Source organism: Xenopus laevis, chromosome 1L (assembly GCF_017654675.1).
Source record: "Xenopus laevis strain J_2021 chromosome 1L, Xenopus_laevis_v10.1, whole genome shotgun sequence".
Classification (NCBI taxonomy): domain Eukaryota; kingdom Metazoa; phylum Chordata; class Amphibia; order Anura; family Pipidae; genus Xenopus; species Xenopus laevis.
The window spans coordinates 78,716,246-78,738,114 of record NC_054371.1 but is presented as its reverse complement, the minus strand read 5'-3'; the positions used below and the strand labels follow the sequence as shown (position 1 = coordinate 78,738,114).

Here is a 21,869-nt window from a genome sequence, read left to right as displayed (position 1 = left end):
CTGGGTCCTATCTTGTGTGAAACACACTAAAGATGAATAAAAAAGGACTTTGGGGTATATTTATCAAAGAGTGAAGTTAGAGGTCACCATAGTCCTCTAGAGTGAAATTCCGACACTCTCCATTCATTTCTATGGGATTGAATGATGTATTTATCAAAGGATTCACTTCCACCCATTGGTGAATACTCTTTTAAAAACCCCATAGAAATTAATGGAAAGTAGCAGAATTTCACTCTAGAGGAATGTGGCGACCTCTAACTTCACTCTTTGATAAATATACCCCTTTGTGCCATAAGGAGCTGAAACGGGTGCACACAATATATCTTTGTTTCTCTATAAATATGGCATCAATTTCACATTTTTATCACATGAAGAATGTAAAGAGAGTATGTGTCAAAGCACAGAAATAGTTCCTATTTGTATTTTGCTTTGTTACTTGACATAATTAATAGGGTACCATTACATATGCGACTATAACAGAGGATACCATGTTTTCAATACAATAAAGACACATGGCTGTAAAAAATTTTTAGAAAAAATTGTTTAGCATTTTTCATACATATTTGAAAAGATTAGGGTCTGAAGCATAATGACTTACACAAATAGTAACAGTTATTACTAAGATTTCCACCAAGGTTTTACATATCACACTAAGATAAATAATACTGCTGAGAACATTTTTGCAGCATACCTAAACTACCATCACCATGTTATTAGAGTCATTATTTTTAAATGTAAGGGGCCATTATTGAAGGGTTCAAATATATTTGAAAATGTCTATGCATGCTATTCACATGATTAAACCCGTTGCCCATTTCAGTAGTTCAGGAAGTCATAGCCATAGACTATCCTATACTTTTGCTGGTAATAGAGAAGTGAATCATTTACATTGAATGTTTTGTTTTTTTTACTAGACATGCAGAATATTTGGGGGGATAGAATGACAACATCCACCAAGGGTAGCCTGTTTAGAATATATTGTGAACTGAACTATTGGTATGCAGAGGTGTTGATAATTACACAAAGCTAATTCCGTTATATTAAAGGACAAGTTAACACCATAAAATGTAATTATTTTATTTTTTACATTTGATATTTGCCCAACACCAATAAACTAGATCTTGATAACAAATGTCTAATTTCATGAAACAATTTTCATTTCATAGTTCAGTAAGGAGCCATGAATGACAAATGACTACCTGGTTAAATTCTTAATCCAATGTAGTCTACATATCTTATCTGTTTGCTATGTAAATGGGTGGCCTTTTGCCCTAGTTGAAGTTCATTGGTAGCCCCCATGGGTACTACACAGCGAAATTATATAGATTATATGAAGGATCTGAAGGAAACCGTTTGTATAAGTGAAGAGTAACTATGTATTTATATGTACAGAAAACACATTTTAAAGCAAAAATCTCTTCCAATTTTTTGGATGTGATAAAGGTCAGTGGGTGGCATCTAATGAAAAAACTATTTTATCAAGTTGAAACGTATTACATCAGACTGTGCAAGTGAAAGGACCTTGTCACTCAACATCTTATCCCTAGCAAAGGTACTGCGCGACATCAATCAACAGTAAGCCTTTTAAATCGTTCTTACCACTTTGGAGTGTTTGCTTGCCTCCAGAGAGAACACCGCTAGGTAACATTCCGGTGGGTGTAAGACCTTTTAGAGTTAACACGCTTTCACTCTCTTCTCTGTTGGAAAAGAAAAAAAAAATCTAAGAACAATGATAAAGCGGTAAGGTAAGAATGCATTTAGATAAAGTCTATGATTATTTCTTGCACATATGCAAAGTATCCAAAAGCAATGAGAATGATTCATTCCCATGGAGATCAAAATATATTGAGAACAATGTACTTCCTTATTGTAAAATATGAGGACAAGAGGAGTTCCATGGCAAGTCTGAAGGTAAAGTGTTTTTATATAGGTCAGGGTACTCAAAGGTGACTTAATATCTTAATATTTTACCCCCCCCCACCCGATGATCAGCCAACCATGAAAAAAGAGGTACCCCTTAGCTTTCTTGCTGGATTTAGCTGCAAGTTTCTGGCGGCAGGCAGATTTATTTTTTTTTTAATAGGCATGGGACCATGGGATCCTATATACAGTATAAATACGGCCTTGGTACTTTTTAACAACATAAGAAAATTTAGAAGCACAATGAATTATTACATAAAATTAAACATCTCAGCTAACTGTATTGTAGCAATATTAATTTCCTCATATGAACATTTTTAATAACATCCCCAAATTTATATTAAAAGGCTTCCCATTTATAACATTGACATTTTTTAATACCAGTAGGTGACTATTCTGCATGATGCTGTATTTGTGTGTGTGCGCGCACGTGTGGATGCACAGCTTAGCAAACCCCACACTGAGAAAGCAGCTGTGGAAAGATGTGTTTACACCTGCGTTCATTGGACCCCTGCACTTGGCTATGCTCCCAGAATAAACTGGAACATAATGCCAAGTGAGACTGAGGACAGAAAATAATTAGCTGAAACACAGCAAGACAGCGTTTGAAGAGAGTGACATACAATCTGTCATGAACTCAAAGTAAAATGCACAGGTTCTTGCCTGCAAGGTAGATATTCTCAAGACATACTGTATGTAATACCCAGCATTGTGCTTTCTGTAAAAATAAAAATATGCAGTGCAAAGACAGCACATAAGTCTAAAGGGTGTGTTCTGGAATTCATCTTGGAACAAAGGCAATTCGTATGATATATATACTGTATAATACACATACTACTGTTTGCTTTTGTGTCAGTTGCAAGTTCATCCCAAACTGCTTTAAGGTAGTTATCCCCTGAAAACATAACCGCTAACCCCTCCCCAAAACAAAACTTTAAAAAGGCTGGAGAGAGAGCAAAGCAGAGAAATAGAAGTGAGAAACAGAGGTGAAAAAAAAGTTGGGAAGTTGGCAGGGGACCTCTAGATCTCAAGAGGCACTAAGAGGCTGGAAGAGGATCCTGGGAAGAAGAGAAAATCGAAGCAGCAGGTTGCACAGCTTTAGGCAAGAAGGGTGTCCTGTCCTTCTAGAAGAAAGTAAAGGATCCTCAGAAATAACAGGGGTTCAGGAGAAGAAGGAACATCAGATAAATCTCTGAAACCCTTAGAATAAAACCACACCCAAACTGATTAATGTTTGAATTGCAGTGTGTGTAGAATAAAGTCATGTCAGGTGTCTGTGAGAAGAGCATGCTGAGAGCCTCCATTAGGGGTCTGTGAGAAAATGAAATGAATTAGGGGGATTGAAATATAAACCTTAGAATATATTGAAGGTTATTGACTATTTTTAATTGTTGTCCTAAGCTTTGATTATCCTGTGTTCTGTGCAATGTTATAGGCGGATTTGATACTTTGCTATTTTAATTTTAACGTAAATTTTACAGTAAAGTTTAGTAGTTTTTATTTATAAACAATCCTTTGTGCCACATTTTAGAAAATGATGAATGCATTTTGTTCATTTCAGCATAGGAAGCCATATGGGCTAGCATTGTTTCCGTAAATGATTTGCAGCAAGCTACAAGTAGCCATAAACCGTCAATTTCTGTTGCCTTTGTCTGTGCCTGCATTATGTTTGTGTTCACCTGATTTCTCCTCTAGCTAACTACCGGTAGGTTGGTTCATGTTGACTTAATGTTCCAGACTAGTCCGAAAGAAAAAATTATTTCAAGATTCTTCTACTCTACACTATTTTCCAGCTATGACATTTTAATTCCTTCATTATTTTCACAACCACTAAAATTATTGTATCAACTTTAATTTCCATTTCACTCTATTGTTGGTGATTTGTTCCTGCCAATGAAGTATAAACCAGGTCTTTCTATTACCAGTTTCTGCAGCTTTTCATTCATGAAATCCTGTCAGTTTGATGTGATGCTTGTAGAATAAAATGGGGAATACAGAACTTCTAAAGAAGCAAGCAATACCTCTTACTTAAGTACACCCCTTTTAAAGTTACCTACTCAAAAATCTCATTTCTAACACTCTATGCGCCCTGTGTGTGCCATACTCTATCTGCCCTATGTTCTTTGTGGGGGGTTGTTCTGGGGGTTTGTTAGCATTTGGAAATTGTTGTCAGGGGCCTGGCACCCTAAGGTGTTTAATCGTGCTGGGGGGGGGGGGGAGTGCTGTGTTATCCACATGGGAGGAGGAGGCCTATGGAATTAAGGGTATATTTTTATATGATTTAAAAAATCACCTGGTCTTAAAAGTTCTTGTGGTAACATGGGTGTGGTTTAAAGTGGATGTGGTTTAAAACAGGGAGCTGTCAAAACTTGCTTCCATTATTGGGCCTCCACCACGTAGGCCAGAAAAATTTCAGCCCTCGGTACCACAGAAGTTGGATAGCACTGCACTAACAGATTCATTATCCTTATTCAGATCTCAAAAAGAACCAAGAAAGATCTTGTGTTTCAGCCTGCCTCTCTCCCCAATAACTGGGCAGTGTGACCCAGTTATTTTATTGATATGCTTTACAGACTGAGATGGGCCAATGCCTGCCTTAGCATGGAGAAGAATAAACAATGTTTATTTTATGTATGTATAAAGAGTGAATGGTTTCCCACCTCAAAACAGAGAACACTCTTGCCATTTTTCCAATAGCTCGAATCTTGTTTCTGATAACTTCCTTTCGGGCTGCAGCTGTTGCTCCTGAAATGAGAACAATTAAAAAAAAAGTTAATACCTGTCATACGCAGTTAGGAAAAAGTTACAAGGAATATAAAAAAGAGTTCATAACACAATGGACCTACTTAAGCCCTTTCCTGGATCCAGGTACCATCCTGCTTTTCTTGGCAGTGAAGGATGGTTTTCTAAATCCTATTGGACTTATTTCGCAGAAGTAAGCAGACTAGCTACATTTATAGTATTCATCAAACTATGTATCAGTATAAGAGTAGAACATACACACAGTTGATTAAACGTATTTTATGTATGTGCGTGCACAAGTAAGTAAGCTTGAATTAGTATTAGAATGCGTATGATAGAAATTACAGAGCAATAACCAATTCATGAAATTAATTGTATTCTTAAAGAAACTGATTATGTTCCATCTGCTCTGAAGTGATTGCATAATAAATACTTCCCAGTGTTAAAAAAATTCTCAAACAGGGAAGTAACTGTCACTGTTCAATGTATAAAACTTCCTGAGATTTCTTTTAATTTGTATCTAGGTATACCATATGTTACTCTAACAAGGGTATTCCACTGGACTAATTATGTTGGAAAAACTGAAGGAAAAGTAGCCTTCAAATTTACAGTTTTTTAATCTACATATTCATAGAAAAGGATATCCAATGTAGGTTATACAAAGTGACCTGCAAATATTCTGTGAATTTCTGCAACCATGTTTTGTGCCAACTATAATGTGCTTGGACCCTTTTATTAATATTATATCTACTTTTAATCAAAATTAATTGTTTATATTTTTGAGCTTTGGCAGTAATAAAATGCCTTGGATCCAAAATTGAAGAAGAAGGAAAAGGAGCTCCAGCAGTAATTCTGCAAAAACTTTTATTTTCCAACAGTGTTGCCACCACTCGGAATAAAAGTTTTTGCAGAATTACTGCTGGAGCTCCTTTTTCTTCTTCTTCAGTTTTGGATTTCACTAAGTAGCTGCAGCACAGAGCAACCATAAAGGAATTGGACATAACCCCTTTGATTTTTGTACTGACCACCATCCCTTTCGTCTATTTTAAAAAGCCTTGAATGTTGTGTACTTAACTTCTTTCAGTCAACACAGAAAATACATTAGTAGATTAGGAACAGTATCCCCAAAATATGAAAGTGTTTTAAAGTAATTAACATATAATAAACTGTTAGCATGCACTGGTAAAATCTGTGTTTGCTCAGGTTACATAAATAACAGATAAAACACCTATGTATTGGACAGGGCTTATCTGTTATGTGCTATGTATCCTGTGCCTTTTCTCCAGTTTAAAGAGCAGCCCTTATGGCTACACAGCAGCTTGTTTATATAAACTATTGTAGTCTTTTTGAAGCAAATGCGCTTGTTTTACCAGTGCAGAGCAACAAATTATATTTGTATTACTTTGATACACTTTCAGTTTTTAGTGCTACTGTTCCTTTAAAAACAGAGGAGTTGGAGGTACCATAAAATAAGGAGTCAGACCTACATCTCTACAGCCTACTTCTCCCACTGTATCAGTTTAGCTTGGACATCTCGTGTTGATGGATTCCAGAAGGACTGGGTTGAGTCAATGGTTGGCATGGTTTCAAATGGATTGTACCATGCCTGGCTGTTATTATGCATTACCAGGTTAGATCATCCAGTAGAGGGCTAAATATATCCAAATATCCATTGCTGAAATGTTGAGGTATGCTGCAGTTAATAATGAACTAAAACCCCAAGCTATGATGGCAGCAGTTTAAGTTTGCAGTTTGGACTGAAATAAAGTATTGTATTACTGACAACACCTGCCATAATATCAGGAAAATGTATTATGCACAATATAAAGGTTGGATCAGAAAACAAAAATGAGGGCAAATTTAAAATCAGCACATGGAGTCTATTTACGGAATAAAGAGCAGTATAAGTGCCTTAGTACACTGTGTAAAAAAATAACATTCATTTCATGTTGGGTTTTTTTTTTTAAAGAACCTATGACTTACAAAATGTAAAAATATATGAAAAAACCCTTCCATGAACTTGTGCTTGAATAAAATTCAGTATACACAATGTTGTGCATAAAGCTACTCTTTTCATGGAACAGGCAGTTTGTATTGAAATAAAGCAGAATGTCATCTAAATAGTAAATAAAACAAGTTTTAAAACGGCACACAGACTGTACAACCCAGTAATGAAATACCTTTCTTCTGTGCATAAATAAGTTGGTCTTCTTATGATAATCCAGAGGAAAACACATTAAGATAAAATGAAATTTGAAGGATGACAAAGAAAAGGGAAAGTGTAAAAAGGCTACTAAAGTGAGAGGTTTAAAATAGAGTCTGTAAAATAAAACAAAGAAATATTAGGTAGAGAAGAAAAAAAATTGTTCTGGGAATGAAGTGAGAATGCAGTGGCACACACCACAAATGCAACTAATGAGTGGGATTAGATACTGTGAACTGCAGCCCAGCAAAACAATGTGCCAACAAATAATGGTTAGTGGCTGTTAGCAATAAAGGTCAATAAAATATTAAAATAAACAAATCCTTTATACTGAAACAAATAGTTTCAATAGGTTTTGCAAACCTATGGGAAATAAAAGTGATGTAAGACCCTACAGATAATTGTTATGCAAGCCCTACAAAAGTGTGTTTATATGGGTGCAATAACTGGAAAGACATCGGTCTGTATTGCTACATGGCAGAATCACAACTGTTTCAGTAATTAAAAACGTCTCTTGTTTTAGTACATTTTGCATTATCAAGAAACGGGAGAAAAAAGAACTGTGCTTAATAATGGCCTAAATAATATATATATTCACTATTCTACCCTTTCTAAATAAAGCAAACCAGGTAAACCACATTCTTCTTGGTTCTTGCAGGCAATGGCACATTGTGGAGATCACCTGAGACTGCCATCAGTTGACCCCTTATAAGAATCAGTTGAAAGGGGATGAACCTGTGCTTCTTAGGCAACTATCACTATGGTATTATGTACGCATTGACTGATAGGGTATTGTCCTTGAAATTTGGTTGTTGAACTAAATATTATGCTACTGGGCCATATACCCTAGAACAGGGGTCCCCAAACATTTCTTTTTTTTACCCGTGAGCCACATTCAAATGTAAAATAGAGTAGGGAGCAACACAAGCATGAAAAAAAGTTTCTGGGGTGCCAAATATGGTCTGTGATTGGATATTTGCTAGCCCCTAAGTGGACTGGCAGCCAACAGGAGGCTCTGTTTGGCAACTGGATTTTATCTAACCAAAATTTGCCTCCAAGCCAGTAATTAAAAAATTAACCACCTGCTTTAAGGCCACTGGTGCACCATCCAAGGGGGTTGGTGAGCAACATGTTACTCGCGAGCCTGGTTGGAGATCAGTGATCTCAGATCACTGCCCTGGAGTTATGTTATCTGACTTAGGCTGCTGGATCTAAGCTCAAATATGGTGACTGCATCTGACCACAACACAAGACCACAGACGTCAAGATGATTGAATACAATCAGAAGTCCCCAGTGTGCATATGTCCATTTCTTATTATGCCCTGTCTTTTTTTCAGTTTTCCTTTTACATTTGAGCTTAAATATGTCAGGAGAGCCAAGCCAAGTGCTCTGTGATACAAAAAAATAAAAATGTAAAGGTAGGATGCCTCTGTTCGATGTACGAGTTAGTTCAGATAATTAAGAGCACATCGTATTGCTACATTATGATAACACTGCTTATATGCAAATGAACAGTGTCATGCTGCATTTCAAATTAATGGCTTAATTAGTAAGTCAGAGGAATTTAGTATTCCAATCAAATACTGTGTGCCTGGATATAAATGCTAATTAAAATATGATGACATTAGGGTTGTCCCATAGTTACTGTTGCTATGTGATTTATAAAACCAGTAAACTGCATTGATGCTCCTCTTTCATTTCAAGGCAAAGTGGTGTTTAATGTTTGATGTTTTGAAGCTAATCAGCTACCCCAATGACACAAAACTAAATTATGCAAAACAGAATAAAGTGGATGCTATTCATCACTACATAGAGGCTTGGGCAGACAAAGGCATTTGTCATTAGAAGGCCTTATGGGGAAGGAAAATTAATACCAAATATGGATTAATAAATATTCTCTTTGCATTTGTTTACCAGAGTAAATGCAGCTGCATTTTAACCTTTTCCATGTCACCAGTTTGGGGAAATAGAAACATTATTTTTCCATTTATTCTGGAAACGTATAAGGGGAACGTAATGACTGTTAAAGGAAAACTATACCCCCAAAATGAATACTTAAGCAACAGATAGTTTATATCAAATTGAATGACATATTAAAGAATCTTACCAAACTGGAATATATATTTACATAAATATTGCCCTTTTACATCTCTTGCCTTGAACCACCATTTCGTGACTCTATCTGTGCTGCCTCAGAGATCACCTGACCAGAAATACTACAACTCTAACTGTAACAGGAAGAAGTGAGGAAGCAAAAGGCAGAACTCTGTCTGTTAATTGGCTCATGTGACCTTACATGTGGTTTGTATGTGTACACAGTGAATCTTACGATCTCAGGGGGCGGCCCTTATTTTTTAAAATGGCAATTTTCTATTTATGATTACCCAATGGCACATACTACTAAAAAAGTATATTATTATGATAATGGTTCATTTACATGAAGCAGGGTTTTACACATGAGCTGTTTTACTCAGTATCTTTTAATAGAAACCTACATTGTTTGGGGGGTATAGTTTTCCTTTAAAGGAGAAGGAAACCCCCAGGGCGCTAAACCCCTCCCCCCCTCCCCTGTGCTGCCCCCCCTCCCTCCTCCCCCCTGGCCTACCTGTCCCCCTGGGCAAATGCCCCTAACTTTTTACTCACCCCTCTGCGCAGGTCCTGTCCACGGAGTACGCAGTCGCCATCTTCTCCCACGCGCGTCTTCTTCCTGCTCTGATCAGCGTTTTCTGGCGCATGCGCAGTAGGAACAGGTACCGGTACGGCTCTACTGCGCATGCGCCGAATGTCACGAAGTGAAATCGGAAAACTTCGTGACATTCGGCGCATGCGCAGTAGAGCCGTACCGGTACCTGTTCCTACTGCGCATGCGCCAGAAAACGCCGATCAGAGCAGGAAGAAGACGCGCGTGGGAGAAGATGGCGACTGCGTACTCCGTGGACAGGACCTGCGCAGAGGGGTGAGTAAAAAGTTAGGGGCATTTGCCCAGGGGGACAGGTAGGCCAGGGGGGAGGAGGGAGGGGGGGCAGCACAGGGGAGGGGGGAGGGGTTTAGCGCCCTGGGGGTTTCCTTCTCCTTTAAAAGAAAATAATACGCACATTATGAATAACTGTTCTTTGTGCAAACATTTTTTCTTTGCTTATAGTTATTATAGAAAGCTTCAAATTACAGGAAGGCCATCTCCCATAGACTCCATTTTAAGCAAATTATTTTTCAAAGTGATTCCTTTTCCTCTGTAATAATAAAATAGTGACATGTACTTGATCCTAACTAAGCTGTGTGAATTCATATTGGTGCCAAAACAATCCTATTGGGTTTAATTAACGTTATCATGATTTTTAGATAAAAATCCCTTTTATCCAGAAACCCCCATGTCCCATAGATTCCAGATACAGATTTGAAAACATATAAGCAGCTCAACCAGTGTCCTTATATATTAACAAGAAAAAACATATATAGTGCCCAAAAAGTCTTCAAGCAGGTCACATTATTACACTGTGTGAAAGACAGTTTCTCATTCTTATTTATGCAAAGGTTACTTCTATTTATGTCTTTTTGTACATTCCATAGAATCTAATGCGATAGCATGCTGTTCCTTCTGTGTTAGCACTGTATATTTTATAATCTATGGCAAGGGAAAGATGAACTGTATCAAGATGCTCTCTGAGCAAAGCACCTGCCACCTTATTCTTGAGGATATCGGAGGTCAGATTTAGTTATGCCCCGTGCAGCAATGTGAAACACATGCACAGTGTGTAACAAAATGTATCATAAAAGGACCACTAAGAATTATACCTCACAGTTATACCTGCCATACCTATTACCTCAAGAGCTACTGATGAACTACGTAATACTCACTGGAATGAAGAATTTGTAGTTCAATAACAGCTGACTGGGCCACATATTAACCTATTTATTGCATCATCCAAAATATACATTTTGTTGGGGGTTTTGGGGTATATTTGGAGGCACGTATCTCACTGATAACGGGCTTCAAAGAAGAAAAAAAGGCTCAGTTTAAATAGCAGATAAGCTCCATAGAATATAATGGTGTTTTAAAGAGCTTATCGGTTATCCACTATTTAACCTGTGCCATTTAGCCCTATTTGAATCACCCCTATTGCTACACAGCAGTGTGTTTATATACACAACAGCAATGTTTCTAAAGCAAACAGATCAGTTTTACCAAAACAAAGCAATACTACATCATATTTTATTACTTTTCAATATACACGAATCTCAGTGATTTTAAAGTTATTTGTAAATTTAATTGCCACTTAAAAGCCGTATCTTCCAAGCTGCTTATATTCTTATATGTTGGTCCTGTCTCCTGAAACAATGTAGCAGAAGCCCACTTATACAACTGAACTGAAGGAAAACTGATCTGCTATATGGTTTCAAAGGAACTCCATCTGGCGGAATAAACATATTGGCCAGTGAATTTGAGTTTGCTCACCCCTCAGACATTGATAGACGTGTATAGATATACTTTTTTCATTGCAAAAGTGCAAATGAAAGCCAATGGGATGCTTATGCATAATATATTTGTTACAGTGATTTTGGTGGATCTATCACTAGTACATTTGTTATATAGTGTTTCTTTAACCTTACCTAAATTTTTGTCTTGCCCTAAAACCTTATACAAAACAGTATGGAATGCACAGAATGGAAATCAACTCTAGCTCTTCAAGCGACTAAAAAAAGGGATCTGATATCTTGAAAACATGCAGTATTTTCTTTATCAGACAGTTTTCACCTACATACCTTAATTAAGTCATTTATAATACAATTGAAGTGGGAATCTATAATATACAAACATCAGATAATAAAAAGAATAGAACACTTGAAGGTAATGCACAGATTGGTCTATATTTCATGTGGCTCCTATCATATAAGTGCAATGGTAACCTACATTGAATTGGCTGATCCTGTCCACTGGAATCTCTGAAATCTATCGAGACTCTATAAATGTGCTTTATAAACTTTCCAGCACTCATGAAGTGACTGTGTATATTGTTTTGTATATCTTCACCATTCTTACATTTACCTGTAGCCACATTCTACACACATTGAAGTTTTGTTTAAACATTCTGTACATTCTATCATTTTAATTTTGCCATGCTTCACAACAAAGTCAGAGGGTTAGGATTTTTAAGCTTCTTTGCACACGCATTCAGACCGAAAGCTATCTTTAGCTGAAAATAAGGCTCACAAGAGACCGCAAAGCATAAGTATACTTTGATACCCCTAATGCTCTTACCATCACATGCATCTTCCTCTGATACTAGTTCATCATCTGAGCAGATACTAAGGACATTTACAAGCATCTCTGTCACTAAGGGGGAAAAAGAAAAGAAGAAACAAAATTACTCTTTCAGAACCATCGCACAATTTACACAGAAACATTACAAGTAGAATATTTTTTTTTCAGTTACTAAACCAATATACACATTTGCAGATGAGAACATGGCCACAGATCATTATTTCCCTGTTCAGAGGCAAATAAGACTGCTCTTAAAGCTTTGAGGCTTTCAAACCTAATGGCTCTAATGAGCTTGCTGAAGGACACACTGTAAAAGAGGAGGAATGTATTGAATGGTAAAACAGTTTTAAACCAGATTTGTTCAAACATAATATTGTGCTTGATGTGCAATGCAAAACATATATAGTTAGGCAATACAAATATCTTTGCCTTTTCAAACATTTTAGAAACAAAAATCTTAAATTTTTTCACAAAATCCAGTTATTATGGATAATATTTTTTTTTAATTGTTATACAATTTGCCAATCTCGTAATCAAGACCAGAGATGTGGCTCAGCCTTATTTACAAGCAGCATGAGGTTTCCTATAAATATTATTAATAATATTATTAATAATAAAGCAAGTTTCACGGTTTCATTTCTATGTCTCAGGATACTAAACAGCAATTATTTATTATGTCAACAACATTAAACACAAGCTGAATATTTACCAAAATACTGCAATCCCAGGTGGATATGCGCAGCAGTTTCTGAGACATCACACAGTGCACTAGCACAGTCTCGCTATGAGTTATTTGGTTAGGTAACGCTCATGAAGTCATGAGTCACAATATGTGAGCAGAGGTGTTCCCTGTGATTCAGGCTAATTCTGCAGGGCTTCTCTCTCTGCTGAACTAACCTCTAGACACATGGGGCAACAGAACAGATGTGTGCAGCAGCTGATACATGACAAGTTAAAGTGTAAAGTGAGTCCAAAATCAAGAATATATTCTTTAATAATACTATCTAAATAAATTATATTTTCATCATATGCACTTTCTTATGTCTCAGTCACTATTTTTGGATGGCAATCTTAGTAGTAATGCGCACTGCTAAACAGTGTGTTCAATGGCTGTTCTTAGAGCATGGGCAACTGTGTGAGAGACATAAGCAACCATAAGTGCAAAGATAGTTCTTTTAGAAATAGAAATATATTCAATTTGAAACTATGATCATTCTAGAATTGTTGAATATCATTATTCGGTAATTATGAACACAGATTTATTCAATTATTTCATGTAAAAAAAATCTTATAAGAGACTAAGAAGCGGAGACAAGAAAACATACCTTTTTCCCCAACAAATGGTAAGGACCATGTAAAGACATCCATGAAATTTGGAAGCCAATATGGATGCGGAGAACAGTTAAACTGTCGGATGTTCATGACATTATTCTCATATTTCAATACTGCAGCTAAAAGAGATAGTGTTACACGTGAGAAAAAAAGTGTTGGTGAAACATTTTACCATTCAGTGAATGTTTTAAATAATAGGGAGCTAGTTTAATTTTTGCTTATGCTAAATATACAATAAGGGGCATATTGATTAACATTGGAGACAAACATCAATGGTGATCAGAGCTTTAATTTTGTTTCCTAGGCTGTTAAAATTGAATTGGTTGCTATTAGCAACATCACCGATGTTTTTTCCCGTGTTGATAAATATGCCCCTAAATGTATTTCCTTTTCCCCCCCAAAAAATTCTGTGAATGAAGTACCAGCTCAGCCTGCCTTCTTACCACTGTGTGAAGTTAGGCTGGCAATTTGCTCTTTATTATTGTCCAAAGTGATCCACTTTCTTTTCATATTTCTATTACAAGAAGCCAGGATGAGAAATAGCCTGATCTCATTGTGGTTGTGAACAAGATAGTAATGTCAAGAGTTATACCCGATTAACATTCCCTAAATCTGTGCGTATACTAGCCCTTTAAAACATGTAGTTTGATTATACAACAAGTTTGATAATTCAACTAAAAACTGAATTTTTTATTACAAAATTTTATAAGACCCCAAGAAATCCTATAGGAATTAACGGAGATGGAAGTCGATGGGATTAGGAGACTAGCCTGTTGGCTATAATGGCTTGGTATGCCAAATTTTAACTCCAAAATTGAAACAATATATGGGTTACTAAAAATTGAAGTAATTAAACTGATAAAATCTGAAAGATTTTTATATGTAGTGATGACGAAATCATGCCCATAGACTCAAATGGGCAGAAAAAATGGTCAGCCATAGACGTCAATGTATTTTGGCAAACTTTGACCATTTCGCAAATTTTTGGTGAAGCGAATGGGTCAGATTAGACCATCGCTAGTTATTTGACGAAAACAACCTTTCCTAACATGAACGTCTAAGCAAATATCGATAGTAGTGGGGGAAAGTTGTCTGCTGAAAACACAGTATACCCAATTAAATGAAACATTACTTATTTATTTTCTTTGGAGAATACTTCCATTTTCTTTTTGCTCAATGTTAGGCGAGTGTTGTTAAAATTTCTAGATCTACTCTGCTCCACAATTCAAAGAAATAAGATCAATAAACCTAACGCCAGATTTTCACAAATGGACAGTCTCCTGCTGAGATATGGTTTAAAAGAAAAAAAATATAAAGAACAATTTTATATTAAACAGAATCTCTTTCTGAAGAAAAAAATAATCCTATTCACAATAAGCCCCATGTTTGGTAAATAGAGGGTAAATGTAACTTTTGGTACAATAAAAAAAAAAGGAAGTTATTTGCTTTAGTTACTGGATGCAAATAGTGTTTGAATACACTGACCTTTCATTAAAGGAAAACTATACCCCCCAAACAATGTAAATGTAAAACAAAAAGATATTGCATAAAACAGCTCATATGTATAACCCTTCTTCATGTAAATAAACCATTTTCATAATAATATACTTTTCTAGTAATATGTAGCATTAGGTAATCATGAATTGAAAATTCCCATTTTAAAAAATAAGGGCCGCTCCCTGGGATCGTATGATTTACTGTGCACACAAACACACCAACAAACCATACTTGTTAGGTCACATGAGCCAATTAACAGACAAGAGTTCTGTCTTTTGCTTCAACACTTCTTCCTGTTACAGTTAGAGTTGTAGTATTTCTGGTCAGGCGATCTCTGAGGCAGCACACAGACCATCACAAAAATGGTGGTTCAAGGCAAGAGATGTAAAAGGGCAAGATTTACTTACCGTATATACCCGAGTATAAGCCGAGTTTTTCAGCATCCAAAATGTGCTGAAAAAGTCTACCTCGGCTTATACTCGGGTCAGCGGTACCCGACCCGAGTAACTGAGATTGCAGTCACTTTTAATCATTCCTATACCAACAGTTCACTTGGGGAGAGACTGCAATATCCCACAATGCCCTCTGTTGGTTATATGAAAGAATAACAGTGCGCCCTCTGTTGGTTATATGAAAGATTAACAGTGACTGCAATATCACACAGCGCCATCTGTTGGTTGTATGAAAGAATAACAGGGACTGCAATATCACACAGTGCCATCTGTTGGTTGTATGAAAGAATAACAGGGACTGCAATATCACACAGCGCCATCTGTTGGTTGTATGAAAGAATAACAGGGACTGCAATATCACACAGTGCCATCTGTTGGTTGTATGAAAGAATAACAGGGACTGCAATATCACACAGCGCCCTCTGTTGGTTATATGAAAGATTAACAGTGACTGCAATATCACACAGCGCCATCTGTTGGTTGTATGAAAGAATAACAGTGACTGCAATATCACACAGCACCCTCTGTTGGTTGTATGAAAGAATAACAGGGACTGCAATATCACACAGCGCCATCTGTTGGTTATATGGAAGAATAACAGTGACTGCAATATCACACAGTGCCCTCTGTTGGTTATATGAAAGATTAACAGTGACTGCAATATCACACAGCGCCCTCTGTTGGTTATATGAAAGAATAACAGTGACTGCAATATCACACAGCGCCCTCTGTTGGTTATACGAAAGATTAACAGTGATGGCAATATCACACAGCACCCTCTACACATGGTAGTGGGACAGTGGGACAATGCACACAGTAATCCGTTTGGCAATTCTCTGTCACCATCAGCTTTGCAAAGAAGTCCGGTTGATCGCTGGGGGGGTCGCTTTGGCAGAATGTGCGCTGCTGGGAGACAGGGCTGTAGTTGTGTCTAGGCTTATACTAGAGTCAATAAGTTTTCCCATTTTTCGTAGGTAAAATTAGGTACCTCGGCTTATACTCGGGTCGGCTTATACTCGAGTATATACGGTAAATATATAAACCAGTTTGGTATGATTCTTTAATATGCCACTTAATTTGATGTAAACTGTTACTTTTGGGGGTATAGTTTTCCTTTAAGAGACTGTATTTAAAAGTAAAACAAATACACACATAAGAGGTGAATCACATTATGAACATGAGCCAGTGGCACGGTCTTATTTTTACCTACACACTCGCAAAAAAGTTTAATATTAGTCCCTTTAGAATCCTTGAGAAAAAAAATACAGTTCAAAAGAGTGTTTGCATCAACTTTGAGAAATTAATGAGATCCATCTGATGGATTTCCAAAGTATGGTACAATGTTGTAAGAGTTCTCCTTGCTACATGCCAGGTAAGCAAATGTAGATATTGGAGCGAAGCTGATTGGTTTTCTGAGTAACAAAAATGTCTAAGATAATACAATAGTAAACTGCTTCACTCTGAATAGTATTTATGTGGGCTTATGTGGATTTACCTATATAAAAATCTCAATTGCAAATGTGAAATATCAACTACCAGGACTGCCATTCGCAAAGCTTTTATCCAGGATTCTACTAGTAGACAATAGTTTTTGTTGATTTGAAAATGGTAATATTATGGCTTTATGGATTTTAGAGGTATTTAAAAGAGTAGATTGCTCCTAATTTTGTTACCATACACAAAATAAATACTTAATATACTGAGTGTTTCTTTAAAGTATACAAGGTATCTAGTAAAATTAAGTCAAAGGCAACTGGACATTAAGGGGGGGAATTCTGAAAAGTGGAGAAATAGCAGATTTTTGGAATAAAAATGATAGTAAACTGGTATAAAATACTTTCTCCATATTCATAAACAGAAATCTGCCAAAATTATGACTCAACCCCACTTTTCATGCTGTAGTGAAAGATAGACCATTTACAGCCACTTTTATGAATTTGTCTTTGAAAAGGTGCAAAACAACATTTTAAACCATTTTCTCCTGAGATTTTCTTTTGAGATGTGTCTGATCAATTCTAAAATAATCTCCTCTGCTTTGGTTCACCCAGTCTTTATTTCACACCTCTTGTAGGTGCCCCATTGGGGAATTATTATCATATTAACAAGGATTAGCATTTTATAGTCTGGGCACAAGTTTGGTCTTGAGCTGTATTAAAAGGGGCATAGAGTCAAGGGAGGAGGGGGTCATTCTTCCACTGTATAGAGCACTTGTAAGGCCCCATCTAGAATATGCCGTACAGTTTTGGTCTCCATCACTCAAACAGGACATTATTGTATTAGAGAGGGTACAGAGAAGGGCAACTAAGCTGGTAAAAGGTATTGAAAATCTTAGCTATGAGGAAAGACTGGCCAAATTGGGGATGTTCACACTGGAGAAGAGGCGCTTAAGGGGTGATATGATGACTATGTATAAACATATAAGGGGATCATATAATAATCTCTCTAATGCTTTATTTACCAGTAGGTCTTTCCAGCTGACACAAGGTCATCCATTCCCATTAGAAGAAAAGAGGTTCCGCCTAAATATTCGGAAGGGGTTTTTTACAGTGAGAGCTGTGAAGATGTGGAATTCTCTCCCTGAATCAGTTGTACAGGCTGATATATTAGATAGCTTTAAGAAGGGGTTGATGGCTTTTTAGCAAGTAAGGGAATACAGGGTTATGGGAAATAGCTCATAGTCCAAGTTGATCCAGGGACTAGTCCGATTGCCATTTTGGAGTCAGGAAGGAATTTTTCCCCCTCTAAGGCAAATTGGAGAGGCGTCAGATGGGTCCTCTGGATCAACTGGCAGATAGGTAGTTAATAAATAAAAAAAAAAAAAAGGTTGAACTTGATGGACATGTGTCTTTTTTCAACCTTACTTACTATGTTACTATGTTTGTGTCTAACCCTATAGGCGTAAGAGCCTGATTAACAAAACAAGTAAAACACTGATTAAACAAGAAAAGTGTATTTTATACAATTAGATATGTAAAAAGTTTTTAACTAGCATTATTTTACTAGTTTTAGTTTAATGAATGAGGCAATATTAGCAATTTGAGTGATTATATATTATCCATTTTTTTCAGCAGCACTTAGATATTTGAACTAAGATAATAAAACATATTTCTGATACAAATCTGTATTTTATGCAAAGTAGCATTTTTTTGTATTTATACCCTTATATCTTGTTATAGAAGTGGAATAACACAATCATGTAGGCAGATTTAGAAAGCCCAGGTTATACTGAAAAAAATGATGTATAATTTTCCCAGGTAAAATAATCCCCCATCCCCCAAAAATGCCAATTTGATGGCTGGCTGACAGGTTTAGTAAGAACTAAAGTTACATTCTAAAAGAATGTCATTAAAATGTCATGCGAAAGACAAAATCTGAAAATCGTCTATTTAAAAGACAAATTCACAAAAGTGGAAATAGAGGTTTGTGAATTTGGTGGGAAATACAACATTTTTATCTCCACTTTAATGAAGTCTCAATATCACTACTTTTGTGAATTCCCCCCTATCTCTTAGCAGTGTATATTTTCTAAGCAACTTCACAGTCATTACTGTAAAAGGCATACACAAGACAAGAAATATTTATTATGAAATATTAAGAAGAGAAAGGGAATTGTTAGCATACCTAGAATTATAGCAGCAGTACACACAGTACATATTAACCTTCATTATCTTTTTACAAGCAGTACCAATGCCAGTAAACGTTTTATGGTGGAAAATAATTGTCCAAATCGTTAAATGCTTGCACATGATTTGCATTGGGCATTAATGATCTGGGTTAACAGGCCTGTGTTCAGCTGCTCAAAGTAGTCAAACACATTCTGACAAATTGACACCTTTATCGCTTTGACAAATGTGTCAACTCATTAAAACCGTAAAATGAATATCTTGGCACAATCAATTAAGACTTTCTTAACATTTAAACTCTTGTTTCAGTCTGACTTCAAAGTTTGTGCTTTCATACTTCCCCTAATAATCAACCAACTTCCTTCACCACTTCCTCTTCCTCTCACCAGATCTAGCAGCATAAACAAACAAATCAACATGAAACATCAGGGCCAGGGGTCGGCAGAAGCAGTGATGAGGGTTATGGTGCACAATTTGTGGAGGGGGTTGTTCATAGCAGTGGTGCCAAGCAATGCTTGTGGAGAGGTGGTGCTTGACGTTGGAGCTCTCACTTTCAGGCCTGCCATTTCCTGGTTTTAAAGTGTCTGACTTTGCGACTTTAATTCTATTTTTCCCAGTAGACAGAGGTTAAAGGTGATAAAAACTTAACTAAAGAAGTAGGACAGAAATGTTATAAAATATGTTTTAGGCTTCTATACCAGCTCAAGACAACTTATAGCCCTTAGCAGTGAAGATCTTTGCCTACAAAATGCCGCAGTAGCTCCCTGTGTTATTTTCTTCTTATTTTCACTACACTGGGGGGCAGATTTACTAAGCTCGAGTGAATAGTTCAAAAATATTCGAATTTCGAAGTAATTTTTTGGGTACTTCGATCATCGAATTGGTCAAATTCGATGGAATTCGAGCGATTCAAAGTAAAAATCGTTCGACCATTCGATAATCTAAGTACTGTCTCTTTAAAAAATCCTTTGACTCAATACTTTGCCAAATAAAAGCTACCGAATTGAATGTTAGCCTGTGGGGACATTGTAGATAGGTTTTGGGCACTTTTTATGATGCATCAGCTCTATGATAGGCCAGCTTCATTTTCTGCTTGATAATTTGCGACGACCCCTAAGATTCTCAGCAGCAGCTCAATGAACATTGAGCTTGTCGCAGATACTTTTAACATAATACAAGATGGGGAACTCCTGTGTCTACTGTGATGGCCTGGATCACTACTAGTAGAGAGATGCTGAACCTTTAGGCTGGTGTAGTAAGTTCCGTATATATAATAGAACTGAAATTCATTTACTTTAACGCTACCCTGAGCTTTCCACAAACAGTACTCTGGAGCAGGGCCTGACATAAGATACTGTCCCGATGAACCTTTTTCCTTTGTCGTGGCGCATGAACAATGTACCACTCAAAAGTGCAGGTGCCCTTTCCCCTTTGGGCGAGTACATGTGGGTAGTCTGTATGTCATTGCTGACCTTTGCCCTCCCATGAACAAAGGGAAACAAATGGGAATGAGAGTTTCAAAAATGATTTTGGAACCTTAAAACATAGTGGTTGGTAGAGAAGGAAACAATAATTTAAATATTTATAATGCTTTAACCAAATTCTATTGGGGTCTATGCTAAAAATCACCACATGTTGTTGCCTGAGACACAATCATCAGACACAAGTTTTTCCCCTGATACTTTTTCTTTACTAAAGGCAAACTATTGGGTGATTTATTCTAACCCATAAAGGGAGAGGGGATTTGTTTTCAATGAGTTCTTATGAGTCTCCATTTTGTATTGGTAGATGCCTACGTTCCCATATAATACTGTGACATGTCTATGAAAAATCAGAAAAAGATGATTGATAATTTGACTGTTACTCAAATATCAAAGCTTAGTATTTATCCTTTATTCATATAGCATCGACATATTCTGCATTGCTTTACAGAGATTATACATTATTCACAACAGTCCCTGCCCCAGTCGAGCTAACAGTACTCAGCAGGCCTGGACTGGGAGTCAAAATAGGCCCTGTCATTCCAAGTACACAGAGGCCCAAACAGCCCCCTACCAGCCCAAATAGCCCCCTACCAGCCCACTATATGGTAACTTTCTATGGAACCATACAGCAGCCCCTCTGGCATTTGCCAGTACCTACAGATTGCCAGTCCGGGCCTGGTACTCAGGTCCCCCATCACATTCACACAGGAATTCACACATCAGGAGTCAATCTGCCTCTATGTTTTGAAGTGTGGAAACTGGAGTACAGATTGAAGTACAGGGGGGGGGAACATACAATCTTTTGCAGGTGCCTAGAACCCAGGTCTCCAGTGCTGTAAGGCAGTGCATTGTGTTGTCCATTTCCAAACTTTTTCCTGGGTCTTACTCAGAAAAAGTATATGGAGATTCTCATTCATTTAGGTCATGATATCCAGTATATGAAATGTAAGAAAACTTGAGTATTCTAACATGATTTTTATTTTAATGTATTTCTAGTACTTTTAAAGCACCTATACATTCTATATTAAGGATTGCAAAGTACCACATTTTGTAAAGGCATATAAAATGTATATAAAAATATATATATGAACTAAAAATATGTTTTTATTTTAGAATACTTTTCATTGTGAATCAAGTGTTGCTGGTCCAGTTTAGGCACAACATTGATTTAATGTATTGCTAAGATTAGGCAAATGCCATGTTTACACACTAGAGGTCAGGAGTTCCCTTGCTTCTTAATGTTTCAGCCTAATATATTACAGTTTAAACAAATATAAAAATCAATTGGTAACTTTAAAAAGAAATCCACAAAATATTGAATACAATTTATTCATTCTAAAAGAATATGGCAAAAA

At 36.7% G+C, this 21,869-nt stretch overlaps 1 protein-coding gene across 4 annotated transcripts in view; it reads right to left on the bottom strand.

Annotated features, from left to right (window-relative positions):
- Positions 1-21,869, bottom strand: part of ppp3ca.L (protein phosphatase 3, catalytic subunit, alpha isozyme L homeolog) — a 130,731-nt gene that overhangs the window by 9,240 nt on the left and 99,622 nt on the right. For 2 of the 4 annotated variants that reach the window (XM_041581189.1, XM_041581192.1), the window contains exons 9-13: positions 13,452-13,577; positions 12,124-12,198; positions 6,843-6,869; positions 4,581-4,665; positions 1,600-1,697 (exon numbers count right to left, since the gene is read on the bottom strand). In XM_041581189.1, the coding sequence (XP_041437123.1) occupies positions 1,600-1,697; positions 4,581-4,665; positions 6,843-6,869; positions 12,124-12,198; positions 13,452-13,577 (411 nt within the window). 4 annotated transcript variants of the gene reach the window in all.